The sequence below is a fragment of the Pongo pygmaeus genome, chromosome 3 (genome assembly GCF_028885625.2).
Source record: "Pongo pygmaeus isolate AG05252 chromosome 3, NHGRI_mPonPyg2-v2.0_pri, whole genome shotgun sequence".
In the NCBI taxonomy this organism is placed as follows: domain Eukaryota; kingdom Metazoa; phylum Chordata; class Mammalia; order Primates; family Hominidae; genus Pongo; species Pongo pygmaeus.
Genome location: NC_072376.2, coordinates 91097367 through 91121985, shown reverse-complemented (window position 1 = coordinate 91121985; position 24619 = coordinate 91097367). Strand labels below are relative to the sequence as shown.

At 32.3% G+C, this 24619-nt stretch overlaps 1 protein-coding gene across 2 annotated transcripts in view; it reads right to left on the bottom strand.

Moving 5' to 3' along the window:
* The window catches only part of BMP2K (BMP2 inducible kinase), a 142136-nt gene that overhangs the window by 49720 nt on the left and 67797 nt on the right, over positions 1-24619 (bottom strand). For both annotated transcript variants that reach the window (XM_054486538.2, XM_054486539.2), the window contains exons 4-10: positions 23870-24012; positions 21361-21482; positions 19153-19234; positions 15348-15480; positions 6711-6814; positions 4943-5022; positions 708-871 (exon numbers count right to left, since the gene is read on the bottom strand). In XM_054486538.2, the coding sequence (XP_054342513.1) occupies positions 708-871; positions 4943-5022; positions 6711-6814; positions 15348-15480; positions 19153-19234; positions 21361-21482; positions 23870-24012 (828 nt within the window). The remainder of the gene's footprint in view (positions 1-707; positions 872-4942; positions 5023-6710; positions 6815-15347; positions 15481-19152; positions 19235-21360; positions 21483-23869; positions 24013-24619) is intronic.

Sequence of the window (24619 nt, the reverse complement as noted above, 5' to 3'; positions counted from 1 at the left end):
CGTACGCTCTTAACCATTAGGGTATCCTCATTAAAAACATTTTAACATTAAAACACAACAGATTTATCATGAAATAAAGTGCAAAACAGGATTTCTTTAAGGTGAGTCTTCAGGTTATACTCCCAGATCCTTGAGAAAAATAAGTTTACTCGAATGTTACGGATATTTCTTTGGGGGGAAAAGTTTTTTTTAAGTACCACACTGTACCATAATGCTTAGGAGATACTTTAGATGAGTAAATTTTTCTCAAAATCAGCTAAGTTTTTATGTTGTAATGTCCATACGGATGGTTCAAGATAGCCCTTCACCAAGGCTCTAGGTGCAATACAAAGATATAAACTTTGTAAGACTAGTGTTTCAACTTTCTTTCTCATATAACATAGACTTTTTCCATACCTTTGAACTTTATTCCCAACCTCAAACCCTATTAGTTGATGACTCTAGGGATAAGAGTTTGTATTTAGAGTATCAAAGCAAATTGTGAGTTTTTAGTACCATACTTTCATATTGCCAGTAACTTCCCTTTGCCTACAACAATTGAATTGTTGAGAAACCAACTGAATTTATTAGACATCAGAAGAAAGTTTCTGAAAGCATTATGTTATCTGCTTTACAATATTAAGGATCACCTGAGGTCAGGAAATCAAACCATAAAAGGTTTATTAACATTAACCTTTAAGAGGATGAGGTTGGCGGGGCTCTATTACCTTTTGGTCTATGGTTACCGAATTCACCAGGAGCAACGACTTTAACAGGTGTTGCTGAACTTTGAATGGTCAGCACACTGGGAGTGGCAGTAGTAGTAGAGTTGGCCTTTGGTCTTTGTCTTGGTGCAATTGAGGTTTCTGTTGGTCCAATGGTATCTGTTATTCTACAACAGAAGAATATATTTCATTCTAAATATTGGTATTATTTCTAATTTACTATTTATTCTATAAAGCATCCAACTCAATAGATGCATTTTAACTACTACTGATAATCGCATTAGTCCTCATCTTTCTCTTAAGGCTCATTTTCAAGTATTAAATGTTTACTAAAGACAGAAAAATAAATAAAACTAACAATTTTCCTTAAAACAGTACACAACCATTCATAGTCTCCTACTGAAACCAGCAGAAAAAGAATATAGTCCCAGAAATTGCTCTTAAGGAGATGAAATGATACCGAAAGGAAATAAACAGAAACCTTTTCATAAGGTTTTGGACAAAACTGACAGCCACTTTCTGAACTTGTCAGGGAAATAAAAATAAGAAACAACAAGGAATAATCTCCCTTTACTTGGACTCCAAGGCATAAAAAAAGAAAAGACTGTGGCCTAGGGCATGTTAAACAAAATAAGCCAAAACTTTTAACAGATGCCACCTGCTCACATTCAACTTCTTGAATCTTTAACTTTGCTTTACTTAGAACACAGAATGGAAAGTATACAAAATTTATCCCACTAGGACTTAGTTTAGGCCCCAGATGTGAGTGGTTAAGCAGTAAACACAGTTTTGAAATCAAGAGACAATAAATATAATTTGAGAAGACACCAACATTTGCTTTTTTAAAAAAACAAAAAAGGTAAAATATTTATATATTTATCAACTTGCTTTCTATAAATTAAGTACAAAAACTCAAATACTTGTTAATAGGACCAAATGTTCACTTTCCAACAGGATTCACAATAAAATATCTTTATTAAATCCCCTTACACATTTTCAAGTGAATACTTAAAATTTTTACATACATATGATTTATGAAGCACACATCTGCTGCATTTGCATCTATCAACAAGTGCACAGATCCAGTTATGTCCCAATATATGTGTGTACCACAAGAGGGAGCCCTATTAACAACTATCTTTACAAGAGGAACCAAAAAAACGTGACACTGAATCAAAAGATCTTATAATTATATGTATGCTGTTTTCTGAAAGTAACACTTAAGCTCTAGATGGGATGGGGATGGTAAAAGACATGAAAATTTAACTAATAGGCCAAATATATACAGATATTACATATATACACCGATATATATATCGGTATATATATATAATCAATTATATCTTGTTTTAATGATAATCAAGTATTTACTGACATCAAATTATTGATGTAGCATTACAATCAATGCTATACTCCCTAAGCTCAAGTAATTTGGGGGAAATATTGTACACAATCTCTCTGTTTAACTATCCATTCTGTATGAAACGGCTAGTACAGGCCAGACCTGACGTTGCCTCATTGCTCGTCTAAACCCTCTTTAGAGATTCACAACACACGCAGGCATAGCAAAAGCCCTAAGAAGCATATTAAAAGTCTGTATACTTTGTTCACTCTGATGTCTCTGTTTTATCAATGCAGTAATATGTATTGTACATTTACTGATATCCAGCAAAACACTGCATAACACCCAGTCTTCAAAGAATTTACAGCATACCTAGGAAGACAGGGCACATGTTAGTGGAAATGTAATAAATATAAGATAGTAAAAATCATCAGTGCCAAGCTAGTGCTGTCAAGAATTTATGGAGATGTACTTGTACTTTTAACCTAATTTGGCTACAGAAGGCTTCAGGTAGAAACTGGGGTTTAAAATTTTCTTAATAAGTTTGACTTCATTAGGCAGTGACAAAGAAACCAGGCATTCTATGTGAAGGAATGGGAAGAAAATGCCTGGGCAGATTAGGCATAGGGAAGATACAAAATTGACTGAAGTTAAAAACAATAATTATTGCATCAATACTGCTGCACAGTCTCATTTTCACTATTACAACAGTCACAGAGCTGTTTTTCTGCTTCCCTTCTTTTCTCCTTGCCATCACCTGAACAAAATCATCATAGTTTTCCTAGAACTCAGACTCACACTCTCCTGCTTAAAATCCTTCAATGTTTCCATCTGCCAAGCCAGTGATTCTCAGTGTCTCAATCTTTAAGACATGTGTCAGATAAATTTCACATCTTAAACCATACTAAGAGCAGATGCAAAGCTCGGGGAGATGAGAGCGACCTTTTAAGAAGGCAAAGAATACCACAGATTGAAGGCAGCTGAGAAACCCACAGGAGCTTTTTGAAAACATGTGGGTAATGAAACTGCTAGTAAATGATTTCTCCTCCCAAAATGTGCTCTTTACAAGGAAAAAACTAAATTTTTTAATATTAAGCTTTGTATACATTTAGATTTTTTTGAGTTTTCACTAATATTCATAAAGAGTAAATTTATATTATTAACCAATAAGTACCAATCAACCTTATTTTTTAATATACATAATGTTCAGATTTAACATACTATAAATAAGCACTGTGAATTTTAATAGCACTATTTCATTGTCTTGTAACTCTACAGCTATAACTTGCATTAGGGTGAAAAAATAATCAAATCATTCTTGTTCAGTTGACTTACACTTTTTTAAAAAATCTGTACCTACTTTCTCAAAGATTTAATTATTTACTAATTATTTTAAAAAACAAGTCACAATAAAATTCAACTGACAAATCCTACAATAATTCATAATTACCACTCAACTATAACAGTGGATGCTAATTAAAGCTACGTCATAGATAAGACCAATTGCTGGTCAACCTGGATTCCTGAAAGTTAGACATAACTTTACACCTTCATCGCTTCTCAAAAGAACATTTTGAAATTCAAGTGAATGAAGATATTTTTAGAGTAATACCATTTTTTAAAATAAGTCATTCACAAATGAAATTTTAACAATTTATAACTAACAGATCATTTACAACACAGTCACAACCAAGTCTCAAAGAGTAGAACTGACTAGAAGGTTGAAAATTAACTGACCTATAGGCCAAAGTCCAAATTTCTCAGCATGATATATAAACAAAGTTGTTCATGATTGGCATTTATCTACCTCTCCAGCTTCATTTCCCACTACTCCTGTATATGTCTCCTTTCGTCCTAGTCTTGTAGTTTCACAAGAGTCATTCTTACCTAAACTGCCTGCTATAATTTCACTCCACACCCTTCCAAGTGACTGACTATTCATCATTCAAGGAGAAGTGCAGCAACTCCCACCCGCAGGGAAAGCATCCTTTATGTGCTCCTGTTTTCTCTGTTCCCAGTCTTTCCCCTCCTCCACACTCTCAAAGTAGCCTAATATCTATCAGGTTGTAATCGTTTACTTGTCAATTAGAATGTGAACTCCTTGGAAATAAAAACTGCTTTTTTTTCCTTTGTGTTTAAATTGTCTACATCTTGCATATAAAAAGCATATGAACAAATATATTTTTATATTGTGTAAACAAATAAACTTTGCATAAATAACATATAATACAAAATTGCTGTGACCAAGAAATCTCCCCAAATGTAGTATTATACCTGTCTGATAATCTAAGATATAATCCTGCTTATTAACTTTTAAATTCAAAAAAGTGTGAGGGAGGGGAAAAATCAATCATTAACAGATTCAGTCTTAACTTACATAATATAGTTCAAACTTATTATTAATAATATAATAAATACTCTGAAAAATAAGATTGAAAACATATTTACCAGCCTTAAAAAGTATTATAACCACTCATTACAAATTCTACAAAGTACATATATATTCTATATATTCTAGTTATCTGTAAGAGCTATTTTTTTCTTTCCTTAAATTAAAAAAAAAACATCTATAAACTCAAAACATAGTATTTCCTAAACCAGAGTTGCTATGTGATGAAAATGACAAATCCTGTCCAAAAAAAAGACCCGCTGTCACATCATCTGTTAAACAATCACTTGTCATAGAGTGAACAGTTCCAGTGAGATGATGCCAGACTCTTTATCTAATATTTTTAAAAGCTTAATTTTGTATTTGCGATCTCAATTATACCACATACAATAAGCAACACAACATTTTCTGTGGATGAAGATGATATTCAATTACACTTGCTAGGATTAAAAACAAGACCTATCATTTTTTTTAATGCCTTTTCAATTTCAGCATAGTTTTACCTACCTGGCTTTTATTTGGCTTTTCCTAGCAGCTGCTTCACTAGCAGTCATCGGTTCAGGAAGAGCTGAAGGAATAGAAGAATTCTTGGAAGAAAAAAAATAAAACGTCTCATTTTAGTTTTTTATTTCAATTGCAGAAAGTTTTTGTAAGCTATGGATATATTATTGAACTTTAAAAGTACTATGAGACACTATTACTTTCACATCAGATACCTATAAATTATTCATATGTATTTGCCAGATCTAATCTGCAAATATCACTACATGTTACACAAATGTCAATTTCATATTCGTGTTCCACAGAAACCTGGGAAAATAAGCAGAACACCATTGTATCCATTTATAATTGGGTAAATCTTGAGTAAAAAGAAAGATTATATTACACTCATAAATCAATAACTATTTTGCATTTTGGAAAAAGCAACAAATACCAAGGATAAGAATTGTGTTGTTTGTACATACTACAGATAATTTTCAAGACACAGAATGTAAGTCCTGGAAAATGAGGGCAGAAGGCCTTGTTTATTTGTCTATACCCAATGTTTAGTTCTTTGTAGGTACTCAATAAATACTTGCTGAGTAAATGTTGAATGAGTCTACTTATCTACTTCTAGAACTGCAAAGCTTTCAGCTTCAACAGAGAAAAGAGTACATCAATATGGCAAGGGCTTCAAAAAAAAAAAAAAAAAGGTACCACATTCCTTCTTTGTTCTTAGTGGGGTAGATTAAGTTACACATAAAGGAAACCCTACAGAAACAGGTCAGGCCAGAATGATCTTTACAAAGTCAAGAATGGCTTATAATCAGTGATGATTGCAGAACCTTTATTAACATTGGGAGAGACTTGCCATACACGATTCACCTAAAGTAGTTAAATGCACTGTACAGACAGTGAATAAAATTGAAAGCTTTTGAATAATACTAACTATTGCCAACTGAGCACCTTCCATGGACTAGGCACTGGGTTTTACATGTAATCCTTATAATTACTATCCTTGTTTTACAGAAAAAGAAATGGACATTAAAGTAACTTACCAAAAGATTCAAAGTCAGTCACTGATAAGCACAAAACTGAATCTGGGCCTCTCTGTTTATATTGCCTGTGCTTTTCTTAAAAAAAACTCTTTTATAGTTTTAGGGGATGCAAGTGCAGTTTTGCTATAAGGATATACTGCATAATGGTGAAGTCTGGGCTTTTAGTATGACCGTCACCCAAATAGTGTATATTTTACCCATTAGGTAACTTCTCATCCTTCATCCGCTTCCCACCTTTCTGACTTCCAATGTCTATTACTCCACTGTCTATATCTATGCGTACACATTGTTTAGTTCCCACTTAACAAGCCTGTGCTCTTTATACCAAAGTTTCCCGAACTTACTCAGTTAACAGAGTGCTCAGGGTCTCAGTAATTGTTTACAACACTTCTAAGAAAAAAAAAAAAACTAACAGTCCTGTTTATTAAATGGTTAGGCCCAAATAACTTAATAAAATTAGTTTTGTGCTAAGTCAGAAAGATGTCCCTGTGTTTTCCTCAAAAATGCAAAATATCCTGCCTGAGTCTGCTGCAGCTCCCCAAGGTATCTCAGTGCATAGTTTGGGTACTGAAGCTTTATACCACAAATATCAAACGCACAATCAGATCACTTGTCATGAAACAAGAAACTCTGTGTTTTAACAACAGCAACAACAAAAAAAGTAACTCTGAAAGTAAATATATTCACATACGATAAAATGAATTTTAAATTCATATCCTACTTGAAAATCTACTTACATTGATGTTGGAGACTGGACAATCCTTTTTGGCAAATTTAAATGCAAAATATGACACTTGAAATATATCAGGTCTATGTTCCGGATCTGGTTCAAGCATGAACCCTGCAAGAATAGATCAAAATGTTAAGAAGTTTTATGAAACACACATTATACTACTTAGGGGCACATTATAAGGATAAAAAATATATATTTTCTGTTCCATTCTAAGATCAGTGATGATTCTAGCAAACTTTATTAATGCCTATAGAAAATGCAGAAATTGCTATTTTATAAATAAAGCATTATCCCAAGCTAAGGGCAGATCAATCACAGAACAGCTCTACACTAGAAGTATGAATGACAAACTTGATTATTCTATTGAAAAAGTGATACAAAAGAAAAAGTGAGTTTAGTGAACACTGGGGAATTATTCAAGAAAGTTCCAAGGCCATAGTAAAAAGGTCCTTCAAGATAATTCTATTCAAAATAATTATTACTATTATCCAAAATACCTGTATTAATTTTTAAGTGATCCTGAGTCATTAAGAAAAGCCTAAATTATGTACGTTATAATCTAACAAAGTAGTAATGGATTGGCACTGTCGTTTTCCAAAAACATGCTCTCTTCCCATATTGATGCTAACAACATTCACCATAGTTCTGTATCTTAAGATGTTATCCATATCATGCTCAGAAATATGGGCAGAGTTTTCTGGTTTTTATGAACAGATTTCACAACAACCTTACAGCATTGCTTGAAATGCCTGATCTTTTTTCTACCAAAATGACCACTAACATTTGGTAGTACTCCATTTCTTGGATAATTTTTAATTCTAAATTTCACAAGGTTGACATTTATACTCAATTCCATAACTAAAAGATTTTGTTAAGACATCTCAAAGTCTACCTCTGCTTCATTAATTAACTCTAAGTTGTTATAATTTTTAAATCCTTTTTAAACTACTTAAAACGTAAAATTTAAAGAATTAGATGATATTCTTAAGTTTGCTAATAATGTATAGAGAGATCTAAGTATGTAAATGGGTTAAATAAAATTATAAATCAAAATGAATTAAATCTTCCCTTCAAATTTAAGTAATATTTTGAATACAGAATGTGTGATACATCTTCAATGACATGATAAACTTATTTTGGCTAAAAACACAGTTATGTGGAAAGTTATAATTTATTTGAGAGATTCTGAGCTCAGTGTAAAATATACAAAAACTCTGCATGTAACTTGATTTTATATATTTATAATGCTAACATATATCACTTATTAAATGGATTTTTTAATAATTTTTACCACCACTGCTAGATTGAAATAACTAAAAACATTTAATTCTAGTATTTGCTAGTTTATATTCAAACTCAATCCAGAAAAGATTTGAGGAATCTACAAAATTTATTTTATCTTGATACCAACAGATATTAAATGTTTTTAACATAACAACAGTACACAAAATGGGGATAAATTTAAACATACTGTTAACAATAACTACTTATTCATATAATTTTAAAAACCAAACAAATCACACGAAACCTACCTAATTCACAAACATATAGTCCTATTTTTCTATTCTAACAAATTTATTTGGCTTTTAAAATCTAATTTCAACAATAGCTAATTACATATTTAGTCCTATAAAGAACTTGAAGTGGCACACAAAACTAAGATTTTTAAAAATATATAAGAAAATTAAAACTAATGGAAAAATAATGGCTTAGGGGTTGAGATGGACAGGATAATGAGGTCAGTTACAAACTACATATGATTTGGTCTTAAATGCAGGCCCAAAATTTGCTCTCCATTTTTTAGCTGTCAATATAAACAGGGCAACATGATCCATTACATGAATCACAGTGTATCTAATACAAAAACAAATCAGGTGCTAAGGAAAAACACTATTCGTGATACTGAAAGCTAGAGAGCAAATTCTCCGTTGAGTCTTTCTAAAGATAGCTCACACAAAGTGAACAACATTCTTAAGGAACAGCAGTGAGTGACACAGGGTCATGTTTTAAACACGCTATCAGTATGGACTAGTGGCCTAAATGCCATGCAGTAAAAGAAAGGGGTATGGTTTAAGAATGTACTTCTTTTGTGGCCTGGCTTAATCCAAGAAAAACTTTTTAAGTATCCAGAGAGGAATTAAATGATAGTTCAGGCATTCCTGGTTTTTCTTTGTTTTGTTTTCTTTCATAGCAGTTGAGAAGCGCTGAGGGAGAAAAAAATAAATTTGAGATTCCTAACCTATATGGGTATAGGTATTTCTGTCTCTCAAGTTAAGCACAGCATATCCTCTAATGATTAGGGAGCTAGGTTGCAGGTAGAATTGATATTATCTTATAAGCAAACACAAGGACCTCCAATTCCCCTGGATCATGTTTTCATGTGGGAATATATCTGCTGGAGCCAGTTTAGTCTAACTGTACCAATCCCATTTATGTGACATAAAAGCAACTCAAAAGGTCAGAACTACTATTTATTTTAATAAAGAAGAACAGAAAATATTAGAGTACATTAATATGGTAAATGTAAGCAATATTTCATGAAATGTGATTGAGTTTACGTGTGTGTATCCTGTGTGTGGTGTGTATACCAGGTCATAACTAAAATGTATTTTTTATTAATATATTGAATCACAGTCACAAAAAGTTTGAAGCCACTGTGCTAGTGTAGTGCCACAATCTCTATCTACTACTATAACTCATTCTCCCCAATGGGAAACATAGTGATTTGTCAAATTGTTAGACTAGAAAAAAGAATGAAGCACCTCCATCCATCAGTCTCTCTGATGATCTTTCTTTCAGAACAGGTTATTTTAAGAACATACATGTTCTCTGCTAAACCATATTTTATAAGTAATCTGTCTCTGTGGAAGAAGTCTAAGGTTTTCCAGCACTGCCTATGACTGGATGTTAATAAATTTGAGGGTTGGGAACAGAGGAACAGGCTCCTTCGGCTTTAGATCTAAATTTCATTCTGCAATCTGCTTTATCAGTACTAAAAAGTTGACAGTTTTATCTGATGAGCTCCAGTGGACCATCTCTGACTTGGTTCTAAATTCAAAGTATGAAAAGATGAATAATCATACCTGAAACCCACAGGTAGAACTTGGCTACATTTTTATCTCCGAATATTTCTAAATTGAATATTATCAGCAATTTAAAAAAAAGGAGAAAAAATCAATAAGGCATCTTTCAGCACTTAAGTTAAACAATATAATTTACTGAACTCTTCAAGAGAATGGGTTGCAAAATGTACTACTGGATTACTGAAGGATGTAATCTAGAGTGCAGAGGTATCACATTTAATACAGCTAAACACTGATTCAAAAAGAACAATTTCAGCCAGGCATGGTGACTCTTGCCTGTAATCCCAGCTACTTAGGAGGCTGGGGTGAGGGGATGGCTTGGGCTTAGGAGTTCAAGACTGCAGTGAGCTATGATCTCACCATTGCAATCCAGCACAGGCAACAGAAAGACCCTGTCTCTTTAAAAAAAAAAAAAAAAGAAAGAAAGAAAGAAATTGACCCTTCAATTTTTATAGTTTTTCTAAAGCCATTTTCTCCTGCAAATAATTAAACCTCGAGTTCAGTGTTTTATTAATTGCTACTTCATGACAATAAAACCATATCATCTATTAACAAAATACGCTTTTGGGGAAAAGAAATGGATTAAGGAATGTATGTGTCCAGTTCACCTAAATGTAGTATTATGTGATTAGGTTTAAAAACAAAACAAAAAAGGCAGAGAAGCTAGAATACGCCCTTGTTTACTCAACTTAAAATGATCACCTGAATCATCACAAGACCATTACCACTGAATCTGATTCTACTATAAATATAAAATCAACTTTTTAAAACTTAGCCACAAAGAAATAATATTTATCTGCTCACTCAGTAGTGTAAATCTTTCTATTGACACAAATACTACTAACACAACCTAAGAACACAAAATAGAGCTTCAGCACTGAAGGTAGTATAAGACTAAACTACAACAATATTTCCTATTGATGTACACACTGGTCTGAGGCAACTGAATTAATTATGCCTATACCAATATTGCATAGAAAAGCACAAAATCCCTGCACATTCCAACAAAAATAGAAGCTAAAGGAGCTGCTTGTTGCAGCAGCCAAGTTATACTATGGTTTAGTCAAGGACCCAAGCCAAAAATTAAAGTAGTTACCATTCAAGTTACACAAAATGAAGGATCCATGCCTGGGCCTAGATAAAGTTAAGCCACCATCTCTAATCTAACAGCTCAACAAATTTAAAAAGAAGATACTTTGGATAGAAGTCTCAAAACAATTTTCCTGCTTAAAATTTGTTTGGCTTTCCCTCCATAAAGACACATTTTTCTCTCCCACAAACTTCAAGTTATTATCCTTAATTTCCCTGAAATGAGAAACATCCACTCTAATTTTCCAACCATAAATATTTCATGCATCAACATTATTTCTATCTGTTAACCTACAGACATTGTTATAGAAACTTACATGTTACTATATATGTCCTACATACCTTAGTATATGGGTGCTGAAATGAAACTAAATTTAATAGCTGATAATATGTTCAACCATAACTAAAACATTAAGTGGCACTAAATAATGCCAGGATAATATATTTGTAATAGACCCGGTAACTACCCCGAAAAGTTACTGATCAGAGCCCTCTCTCTACAAGTAGAGACCCAGAGCCAATGATTGAAAAGCTCCAAGGAAACCATATCTTAATCTTTCATTTCAAAGGTACTTTTAAGCAGCTATTTTTTTTTCAAAAATAATATAGGAGAACAGAGTGGGTGAGGTTATAGAGGAAACAAGATTGGCTATGAGTTGATAACCAATGAGGTTGGGTGAGGTATTTTCATGAGGTACATGAAAATTTATTGCACAGTCTGTCTGTATTTGTAGAGATTATTAAATTTCCATAACAAATTTAAATGTAGTAAAAACAAGCAAGCAAATTCCTGGTTTCCCACAATATGGGTATTGAAATAAATTTAACCCTAATCGAACCAGTCACAGTGGCTCACACATGTAGTACCAGTTACTCAGGAGGATCAGCTGAGCCCAGAAGGTTGAGACCAGCCTGGGCAACATAGCTAGATCCTGTCAATAAATAAATGGCCGGGCGCAGTGCCTCATGCCTATAATCCCAGCACTCCGGGAGGCCGAGGCAGGCAGATCACTGAGGTCAGGAGTTCAAGAGCAGCCTGACCAACACGGTGAAACCCCATCTCTACTAAAAATACAAAAATTAGCCAGGCATGGTGGCATATGCCTGTAGTCCCAGCTACTCAGGAGGCTGTGGCAGGAGAATCTCTTGAAACTGGTAGGCGGAGGTTATAGTGAGCCAATATCACACCATTGCTCTCCAGCCTGGACAACAGAGTGAGACATGGTCTCAAAAAATAAATAAATAACAATAATAATAAATTTAGCCCCAATAGATGAGTTCTTAAGAGCAAAGATAAAGAAACCATAAAGCAATAAGCGAGAAGACCCTAAAGTTTAAAAAAAAAAAAAAAAAAAGCTTTTACCTGGTGTTCATCACTACCTTACTGCACAAAATAAGGAGGTAAGAAAAATAATCTTAGTAGTTATATTTAACAGTATATTCTGGAATATATGATAATTTGTGGTAAGCCTTTGGTAGATCCACCATTAACCCATAAAACCAAATTCCACTTCAAAGCATCCAAAGACATTTCTGCAGGGAAAGCATGCTCTAGTAAGTGTCTGACAGCATGTCCTGCCCCTATCCAGAAAATCAGAAATTAAGTTAGATGAAGAATTGTAATATTGATATCAAGAGCAGTTGTAGCGCTAGTTGTTATAGTAATAATGACTATAGTATTAAAGGCTATCTCTTACTTAAAAAGCACTTTTCAGCTTTCATTTAATCCTCACAATAACCCTAAGAGGTGGGTACTTTTTAAATGCCCCTTTTAGAAATGGGAAGACTGAGACAAATGGAGGTGCTCAATGTTCCATACCAAACAGGGAAAGAGCAGATGCAATCCAAGGCTGTTTGGCTCTAGAAGTCTTGCTCTTAATCTCTGCAATGTACTTCTTTAATCACCTTACAACACAGGAGCCAAAAGACAACTGAGGCAGCCAGCTTTCGGTACATTCTTCATAACTATTCAGTAATCCTGTTAGTTATGCTTCTCATTTTCCTCTAAATGGTTCTCTAAGTTCTTTTCAACTCCTGGATCTGGAAATAGAAAGTACTTCTTTCCTCATTCCCCACGTCGGCCCCATTACTTGTCTACTGGGAGAGTTAACAAAAGCTAAGAAAAGTTCTAAATATTTGACTCCACTACTTTTAAGAAGAAAAGTCTCCAGGAAAGAAAGAAGAAATTAATAGGTTTATGAAGAGTAAATAATGGTAACTACCCTTGACCTAAATTAGTAATAAGAAAAGTATATTCAAATTCTTAGGTAACTACAAACCATACAGTTTTAACAAAGATTTTTCATGGCTATTTCATTTTCAAAATTTCTGTGTGTTATAAAATGGATGCAAATGGAACTAATACTAAAACGATGTGTATCTTCTTATGTTTTATTTTATGTTAATATATGGAAACAACTACATTGCATGAATACACAATTGACAAAAGTTTCACATTCAAAAACTATGAGCCAAGCTAGGAATTCCTGATTTTTCTGAACGTAGGATTTATTTAAAAGTAATATAAATCACTAATTACATATTATAAACACAGAGACACTGAAATAAAATGGCAAAAGACACAAAAGGCCACATTTGAAAAATATAAAGAATAAAATCGCAGGCCAGACATGGTGGTTCATGTCTGTAATCCCAACACTTTGGGAGACTGTGGTGGCAGGACTGCTCAAGGCCAGGAGTTTGAGACCAGCCTGGGCATATAGCAAAACCCAATCTCTACCAAAATTTAAAAATTAGCCCAGCATGGTGGCACATGCCCATAGTTCCAGCTACTCAGGAGGCTGAGGTTGGAGGATCACTTGAGGCCAGGAGTTTGTATAGTGAGCTATGATCATACCACTGTACTCCAGCAGGGCCTGGGCCACAGAATGAGACCTTGTCTCTTGAAGAAGACAAAGAAAAAGAAAAAAATTGCAAAGAATCTAAATGTTTTCTAAAACACGTTACATTATAGGTAAGTACGTTATGGTTTTAAAATCTATACTTTATTAAGCTTTTACTACTCAATACAATAAAAGCCCATAAAGCCCTCTGACAGGAGATAAAATACTAGGAATATTGTAATTTCAGATTGACTTGAATGCTTTTATGTTTTTTCAACCTTTTGTTATTTTTGCCTAGCTCTCAGAAATAAGTTCAAAGACATAATACACAATCAAATTTATACTAGCAATGATAAAAACTAAAATTAGCACATTTACTGACAGTAAGGGAAGCATATAATACACTGTAATGCATCAATTAACTAGAGCCTAATTAGATCTAAAATTATCAGTAGTATTTTTTTTCCATCTTACATTACAAACACACATAACCCCACCCCACTCCCACATACATACATACACAGAGAGAAAAAAAGAAAAACCTAATCACAAGAAAATAAGATCCTACTACTGTAAGCAAATTAAATCACAAATCAGACTAGATTTCTTCTATGCTCCCTTTTTTCTTTTGGCCATTTTTGACCTTTTTTGGAATTTTTACCCTTTTCTTTATGATTTACATGAGCGTCATAAATTATAAAACTTAGACATTTGTCAAATGAGTAACAAATATTTCTAATTTATGAGTTTGGGTTCATGAGTCTGGGGGAACTTTTAATGGTTTAAAGTTATATGGCAATGGATTAATCTTTTTTTAATAACAGTTCCTGGGATTAAATGTCTAGCTTATAAATTCCACATTCTACTCTTATAAATAATTTCACACTTATTTTCTTCAAGTACATTTGTTTTATTTTTATATTTAAATCTTTGATTTATCTGCAATTTTAGCATAAAGAATGAAACAGAGATCCAGCCTTATTTTTTGCCCACAAATGGCTGAGAAAGTTGAACTGCCATCTTCATCATACAAACCTCAAAATATTTCTATTTCTCTCTTTTCTATTCCAGTGAGCTGGAGGCTACAACAAGGGGTACTTGAATGCAGAAAACAAAGCAGAAATGCTAGACACAACACACTTAATGCTAGACACACTCCATGTTAAAAGGAGCTGTTTAAATATTGTAGCTTCCTAATTTAACAGTTGATGGTCTTCCCCACTCCTCAAATCTTTTTAATAAATTTTACCTTGTAGATATATAAAAAGTTAAATTACAGTACCTACCAAAATGGAAGAAAAAAATCTTAAAGGAGGTTGGAAGAAAAATTAAAGTATTCTTTTGAAATCGAGGGCCTCTCGAAGACCAGCCCTTCTGACATTATCCCTTGGTGTGCGCTACTAAATCTTACCCAGGGGCTTAAAAACATCTATATTAATTAATAATTAGGTTGCTTTCATTCTTATATAAGTTTTTAAACACTTTTTTAAATGTTTTTTTTCTTTACTATAGTTTCACAAAATTTTCATATATGAAATTAAGACTAGATTTAAGTAAAGGAATGTAAATAGTAGGCCTTAAGTACAGTATCCTACAATATTTTCATATATTTTTCCAAATACTTACTTATTAAGCAATGTATGTTACGGGAGTAACGAGAATTGTCTGGGATGGTGAAGTTGCCATCACAGATAGCAACCTGACTCTCACCAAAAGGAAGAGTGAAGAAACAAAGTTTATAGAGTAGACATCCCAGTGCCTGTAAACCAAAGAAGCATAAATATCGTTAGAGCTCAAGTTAGAAAGACATAAAAATAGCCAAAAACTCAATGTTACTTTAAAAAAGTCATGTTTCTATACTGGAGCAATCTTTTTACAAATTATTTCTTCAAAAAATTAATATATTTAATTTTTGAAAAGACATTTAACTATATCATTTCCATGATCTTCTGTCACATCTGTGGCTAGTTGGCTGAATTAATGGTATCGTAAAAATTAGAAGTAGCTGGTTCCTTTTGGAAAAAAATTAAACTTTTGTTTCTTCCACAAGGAAAATATATACTTAGCACATAACTAGCATATAACCAACAAAGTATAAGGCTTCTTCTTTAACAGCATTTTTAAGAATTCACTATAAAGCATGTTTAAAAGTCCTGGGATTCCAAATATGAATTAGCCAGCACAGTTAAACTTATCAGACAACCATCAGTAAATTCTTACTATTTACCAGGCACACCTCATTATTTTACACTATAAAAATTAAGTTCTCTGTTTCTAGATATAACCCTCCAACTTCTACTGCACATTATACTAATTGTATTTGTAACCTGGGTAATCTATATTAAAATTCAAAAGGGAAGGGCTCTGTCTGCTTAACCTGCATGGCTTCATAACCATCACAGTACTAATAAATCTACTTGCTGACAATGAGGGCAAAACACCCTAAAATACCAATTGCATCTATAAAAGTAGCACAGGAAAGAAATTTCTAGCCAAGGTGCTATCAGCTCAAATTTGAGAAGGATTTTTTTTTTAAGTGATTTTTTGGCTCAAGAAATCATTACTTTTCCCAAGAAGAGTCACCTACAGGCCTTAAGACTGTAAGGGGTATTTCCAATTCTAACCAAATTGTATAAAATTGTCCAAGTTAGTATACACTTATATCAGCAATACCGAAACTTATTATCTAAAAATTACCAAGTCAGCTTTCCTTTGTTAAATTTTCTCCACATATCAACTTAGTAAACTCAGCTAACAAGTACAATAATTTTTATAATTATTATGGAGCTTATAATAAACCTAAACACCCTTGGTGAGTTCAGCAACAGTAATTTACAAAAGATTGTTTTTAATATTGCAGCAATGTTCCAATGAAAACAGTTCAAAAGCTCTAAAAATTTCAAAATGTTAGTTCAGAAAAATTACTGGGTTATTACATGACAAAATTATAAAGATCTGAAGTAGGGATAACCGGTTCTGTATGGTTACAAAAGATTTATGATGCTTTTTTCTTTAAGGAAGATATTTTCAGCTCATATACATCAAATTGAACATAAGACTCCCTTAACAACACTAAAAAAAAAAAATGCTATTAATGGTATAACGTCCACATTAGACTACATCTTTCTTTGCACTGTCCAGATGATAGTCTAGACAAAAGAAATCTCCATTTTAGCCAGTTTTCTTTTGTCAATCAAACTTTAGGAATTTGTCTTGTGTTAGAGTAAATGTTGTAGGGTTCCCAGATAACGATTTCAGCAATGCAAGTATACTTTAAAAATATATAAATCTAAATACTCTGCTTTGTAAAGTGTGAACACAATGAGGTACACTAATTTTTTCACATCAAAGGTATTTCCCTTTTTATCCATCTCAATGAGAATTGTACAAGAAACAGGAGGGAACCAGTGACTGAATTTTGAAGGCTGAGGATAACCATCTTCAATTTTCTTCATTAATAGGTAACATAAAGCATTTCTTTATGTTACCTATTAATGAATTTTCTAATACTTTATAAAATCAGCATCCTAAATCTTGGGATAAAAATAATAACCTAAAACAAACAGAAACTTCCAAGCAAAAAATTATTTTTTAAAATAATTATTTTCTAAAATATGAAGTGCTAAATACTTCAATATCGTACCTCAATATCATAACTCTCTGAATCAGTACTACACTGAAGCAGGATGAAAGATATAGTTCTTGGCCAATTTGAATTTAGTATTTTTTTCTGGATATTTACTGAATTCACACCTAAAGTATTGTAGCAAACTTGTGTTTCACCTGAGCTAAGTAAGACAGCATAAAAATGGCATCATGGAAATTAAAATTCTCCCTCTTTCAAGCATATAAATACACTGTTCTCTAATTATGTTTTTTTTTTTTTTTTTTTTTTGCGTATCTATTTGTAAGCCCACAGCTTACAGTTCTTCCATCACAGAATCTCTACTCTGTAACTAATATATAAACAGTACAAATTCTAAAAGTATCATTGACAATTTAGTATGCTACCTCACTGGCATACTAAGTCTGAGGAAAAAATAACCCAAAAAAGGAGCTCCTCCTTTTTGTTAAGATATTGGATAACAGTCATGTGCTTAGAGAATAATTTTTTTTCAATAAACCTTCAATGGCTTCAGAATGAAAAGTATGATGCCTATTGTTTATCTGCTATTGAAATACTCTTTTCAAGTAATATGGAATTCAACAGGAGTCACAAAATTAGGCCAGAAAATACCTCCATAATTACCTATTCTAATACCTTCATTTTATAAATTAAAATCCAGTTTAATTTGCTTTCTACATTATAATAACCTTCATCTTTACTATAAGCCATTCAATGAGTCCAATGTTAATGCTGCAGAAAGCAAACTAAATTTGAGTTATGTAAGCTGGAGATCTATAAGTAGTACCAAATTAATAAACTTATTTTTAATTGATTAAATTATACATGTGATTTTAAAAAATTCATCTACCACAAGCATTACTGTTTGGTGAATGTATATATGTTATACAGATGAAAAGATATTAAAGATTTTTTTAAATTACCTTACAAAAGAATATTTGTCTCTCAAGACTTTGGTACCCCAACCCTAAAAGGGAGGAGGCCAGGAAAGGAAAACCAAGGAGATATTCATTTGGTTTCACACGTTATGCTTGACAATTTTCTGTACATTACGTTTTCAAAACAAAATAAATCTGACCTTTTCTATAAACCCTAGAACTATTTCCAAAGAATTTTATTTCTCCATTCCTAATATGGTCACTTGTGATAGATAAGGCTAAATAACTGCTGAATTTAAATGAATTAACACTTAAAATACTCTTTTCCTAGTTTATTTAATACAATCACAAACATATTTATAAAATAAGTTCTAAAGAGATGTCTATATTCTAACAAAGTTCAACTATAAAGAAATATGGTCTATCTCAGTAATTATATCCAGATATATACAGGCTAAATGATAAAGATCCTCAATATACAGAAGCTAGTCAATGGTATGTTTATACTGTAATTAGAAAAACATTTACTCATACCAATTTCCATTAAAAAGACCCTAAAATACTCCAGGAAATTATTGTGTAATTACTTAAGAGTTATGTCAGCTTTTCCGTATTTTGATCAACCAAAATTCCACTCAAAAAAAATGTTAACACTCATATATAATCTAAATCCTAAAAAAATACTGTAGTTAAAAAGTTACATTATATGGAAGTTTTTTATTTGCTTTTTGATACATAAGCTTTCCATCTCAGGACTGAGAAGATAAAATGTTCTAGTACTTTTCTTCTCCCGAATAAGAAGCTCTACTGTACATCACTCTCTTCTACTTATTAGGAAATGCCTTTTGGGGAGCAGAGAAAAAAATAATAAACTGAACTCAGATTTTTTAATTTGGTTAGAGCAAGTTCCAGCCTTTCGTGGCCTTACCCAGATATCAGCCTTGGTGGTGATGGGTTTCCCTCCATAAAGGTTGATCATTTCAGGGGCTCTGTATGACAGAGTTGTATACCTGGCAGTAAATGAGTGAAATGGAGTGGAGATATATATATAAAAAAAAAAAGACAGATAATACATTGTTTCTACATAAAACACTACAAAAAAAGTCTTTTAGGTTCAATAACATTATATAGAATAATACTATTTTTTAAAACTCATTAAAAACCCGTCAAGGATTAAACAATAGAAAGCATCTATATACATTTTTATTCAATAAATACAACAGTATTTCTAATAATCTAAAAGCTTGTCTCTACTATAAAAATCTGAAATAATGATAATATACTGGAAACAGTTTTCCTTGAATTTCTTATGTGAAATAACACAATTTGGCTATTATAGTCTCCTTATCAAAATATTTTAGTCTATTAACTTAAAAGTAAAACTTTCACCCTCTCAAAAACTTAATTTATATATTTACTGAGGAACTTGATTTTATGGACTCTAACATACTTCCTTGACACAGTAGAATCTCTTTTGAGTTTGTTTTTATAATTATTTTTAAAGTAATCTAGTTGCTACAATCTAACTGCACTCATTAAGTATATTTCTAATACTGACTGCCATAATAAGCTATTTGGAATCAAAAGGTATTATGAATAAATATTTACCAATAAAAAACCCCCATATTTATTATGAACAGAACATTTTAATGAAGTAGTGCTCAAATCTCATGTCAGAAATGCTCAGAATATGAATGGACATCCTATATCATGGCAGAATTTAAGATTCGGATTGAATCATTTTATTTTGCAAGAAGTATCTTAAAAGTCAACATTCTACTATCTTACTTTTTCCAAATCACTCTGACTGGTGAGAGAGTCTGAATACTACTACTGTGGAGGAATGACCTAAGAAGCCAGAAATATAAACTTCACCAAAACAGGATTTGTATTCACTATACCCCCACCCCAGCATCAAAAAAGTGTTGGCCCTTAATAAATACTTGTCAACTGAATGAATGGTAAGTCCATTAATTGAGCCACAAAAGACAAAACCCCTCATGAACTTTTGTTCATCGCTAATAAAACATTCAATTGAACCTTATACTTCAAAAGGCAACAGCAAGAAATAAAATGTCTAGCAGGTCAGGGATGCTTGGACAGAATCCTATACAGCAGCCACTAAACATCACAATCCAATAAATTTTTAAAATTATACACATGTATTCTCCAATAAGCCAATTCAATACTTTATTATTCTTGTATTCTTCAGGACTTTATATATTTACTAACATGTTTGTTTTTATTAAATCTAACATAATCATCATAGGCTAAGTTTCCCGAGTAGCAGTATGTAGCGTAGAAATCCACAGTATTATACAAATGGGACAGAGTAAAATCAGCTCTATTTGAACTATTTCAAAATATTGCAGTTCAAATGACGGCTCTGACATAGTATTAGGCAATAGAGAATTTGTGAGGAAGTGATGAAAGACAACTCAGAAAAGGTTGACTATTTAGAAAGTCCTATTCTGAGAGATCTTTCTGCGTTCTGTATCACTTTAAGATAACCTAAAATTTACAAATAGTTCCATTTGCTAAAAGTAGAAAGCAGAAAAGTCAGCGAAAGATTCTCACAGATACTTTAGCAACCACAGAAAGCACAGGATTAAGAGAACATAAAGTAGACATGACATTTCCATTCCAGAGCTTTCCAGTATATCATCACAAAGTAACAGTGATGATGCAGTCTTAACACTTTCATTTTCTACACAGTTTTCAATGCATAAAAAAGTCAATCCTTTTAATATTAAATAAGAAGTAAAAGCTTAAATGTTTTCAAATAATTTAACTTTTTCTTAACAAGGACAAATCCTCAGTATCAGTAAAAACAAAGATGTTTAACTGAATTCAATAACCATTTCAAACTCCCTTTAACAATTTCACTAATTACTACAGCTTATTTAACAAATTTTACAAATCTGTTTACAATGTAGACTAAAAAAATCTGCATCTATAGCAAAATATATTTCCTACTGAGCTAGATCAGACATGAATTAATCAACATCTATGGCACAGAAATATTTCAAAGAAATCTATAAATGAAATACCTAAAATTTGTATTAGCAGTGCTGGCCAGAGACTCAAGTTAACTTAAAATTACCATGACAAAAGTGCAATAAAGACAAATACTTACTTTTTAATTTCTTCTTCTACTACATTAACTCCATCTTTTTGAGGATTAAGAAATTTATTAGTGGCACTGCCAAAGTCACAAAGTACATAGTTCCCACCATCATTCAACAAAATATTTTCTACCTTAAGAAAAGAAAATCAATAATCAGTAGTATTTTCAAAGTGAAAATTAACTTTTTACAACCATTGTAAAAAATGGTTATTTGTACATACAAAGCTTATTTTTACACAATAAACACCGAAGGGTATATGCCATATACAAAAATAAGTATATATGTGCCACATATATACATATATGTGCACAGTGCACACACACATATATAGACATAAGATACCCAAATTATGAGGAAGGTCAAATGAATGGGAGCAAAAATATACTATGTCTACTGCTTCTCTTACTAAGAACAGAGAAATGCTTCTTCCACCCCAGGTTGATTTGTACAGGGGCAAAGAAACCCTAAATCCTCTCTAAAACTGCTTTTATAAAAGAGAAGAACTAGTACCTGGAAGAGTCTAGCTTCTCTCTTTTACTATACTTCCACTTTTTTCCTTTTCTGACACTTAAGCTTCTCTATAGATAATAATAGAAACCACTGGAATTCCATCTTTGACTTCTAGTACCATTTTTATTTAAAATACTACACTGAAAAAATACAAATTTGACTTAATCAGGAGACTTAATTTGGAGATTATTATAGTCAGTTTCTTGAACAATAAACTATGGGTTCAGAGCCCAATCTGCTACTAACTAGCATATGGACCCTTGGACAATCTGCTTAACCATTCATGGTGCATTAGTTTCCTTATGTAAAATGGGGACAATTAGAATATGAATCTGCCATATGGAACTGTTGTGAACATTAAATGAGTTAAAATATGTGAAGTGCTTAGAACCGTCTGGAATATGGTAAGCACCTAATAAATTACTATTACATGTTTTTTCCATAATGTCTTTTATTTTTATGATAGTCTTAGATAAGTAATCCATTTATTTCCATTTTATCGAAATACTGTTTCATTATAACTTTTCTTCTATATTTCACTTTAGTATACTTTTTTAAAAATTGTACAAAATAAAGATTCAAAAAGAAATCTACTTAGAACATATATTTTTGCACAAGTTTACACATATAAAAAGCACTAAGCATATAAAATATGGACAATACAAAATTATGCAGTTAAATGTCTTCTGAATTTAAAGAAGAGTCAGCTGAAGATATCAACTTTGTATGCAAAAAAATTAATGAACTATAACAGCACAAAAAGTGGTATAAAATTATTAGGGGAAATGGAAAAGCTGCATATTCAAAAGAACTAACATGAACTACACTGGTTATCCAAATTAAGGCGAGATGCCTGCAGTTAAGCATTTCAATCCTGCCTTATCTCCTACCATCATAGGTTTTCTAGATGATGCTTTCATGATTAACAGCCTATATTCTTAGTGACATTTTCTCTTTTATCTTACAAGCATTTTATAATAAACGTTCATAAAATTCTGTATAATCAGTCAGAACTGGGATTCAATCATTCAATATTTATTAAGACTCTGCTATGTACCAGGCACTATTTTAATTGCTTAAACACATCACTAAAAATTGAAAAAAAAAAAAAAAGTCCTGGCCCTCATGGAGCTTACATTCTAGACAGATAGGGCAGAAAATAAATAATAGGCATAGTACATAAGCAAATTATACAGTATCACAGGAAGTAATACGGACTAATAAAAGGTACAGCAGGTTAGGCTGTAGTGATGGGACTCACTGAGAAGGTGAACTTGAGCAGACCTGAAGGAGTGGAAAGGGTAGTCAGAGGAATATCTAGGCATAAAGCAATTCAGGAAGAGTGATTTTTGTAATCTCAGTGTTCTTGTGGGCATGAAAGAGGACACCTGTAGTTATAAATTTTATCTCTAGCAATATAATGCCAGAATATTCAATATTCTTTGGGGACTTTTTTCAATGTAACAAGTGGGTACCAATATAAGAGGTCAAGAGTCCACAGAAGATGAAGTGACCTTCAAGATAACTACCACCAAATTATAGAAAATAATAGAAAACTGTACTAAATTATAAAGAAATAGAAAAAGAGATCCACTTTTGGTCTACTCCAGTATATCTTGAGAACACCTTGATGCTTAATATGGATTACGGGAAATAGGAGGAATGCTGGCTGAACTGAGAGACAATAGTGTGGAGAGACATTTTACATATGTCAATGAAAATCACATTTCTGTTCAAATGAAACCTTTTAAAGAAGCCTACTACAGAAAACAGGGATGCAGGGTAGAAGGTACAAAATCTGCCTCCACAGCCATGCTAGAAATCCTCAAAGTCAAGTAAAGCACAATTTCAAATCTACAGTCATTCTTTACATGACCTCAGGAAATGTAGAAGGGGAGAGAGAGACCAATCTCAAAGCCAGTTTTTATACTGATTTAGATGAAAATACTCCAAGAACATTTTAACTCCAACTTATTACTTAATCCATAGGAATTCTAAAGTTCTTACCTTCAGATCCCGGTGAATTATTGGAGTCTTACACTGATGCAACCTTGCAACAGCTTCACAGGTATCACAGAATATCTGTAACACTTCTGGTTCTGTAAAACCTGTCTGTAGCTTCTTATTCATTTGATTCACTACCTGTCCAGCTAACCAAAAAAGTAATTTTGAGAGGACATATTTTTAATAAATAAAGTCTATCACAAGCAAATTAAGAAATGTCTTTATGGCTTCAAGTAATGGGAAATTGGCTTTTCATAATTCTCATGTAAGGATGTTTATTACATCATATTGTATTAATTCAATGACACACATTTTTTCACATTTTACATCTCAAGAGATCATCTTAAAATAGATAAATGTCTTATTAATGCTATTGCCCATTTTTCTTTAACATGTCTGAGATCAAAGTATATCTTATAATACTGGTTTTAAGAAATAGCTATTTAACACCATACTATTTATGGGCTAAACAGCGGTGAACAAAAATAAGGTTTCTGTTATCACAGAATTTACAGTCTAAAGGTAGAAGCAATCACACAAATAGATATATTGTAATAATTATATATCATAATAATATGAAAGAACTTATATAAGAAACCTAAATTTAAACTGTGAAGGAAGATGAGGAAGACAGGGTATCAGATCAGGTCTAAGGAAGTGATGTTTGAGATTGAAGGATAATTAGGAATCAACCAGGCAGAGACTCGGGAGAACAATATACTAGCAATAGTGAGTACTATGTACAAATGCCAT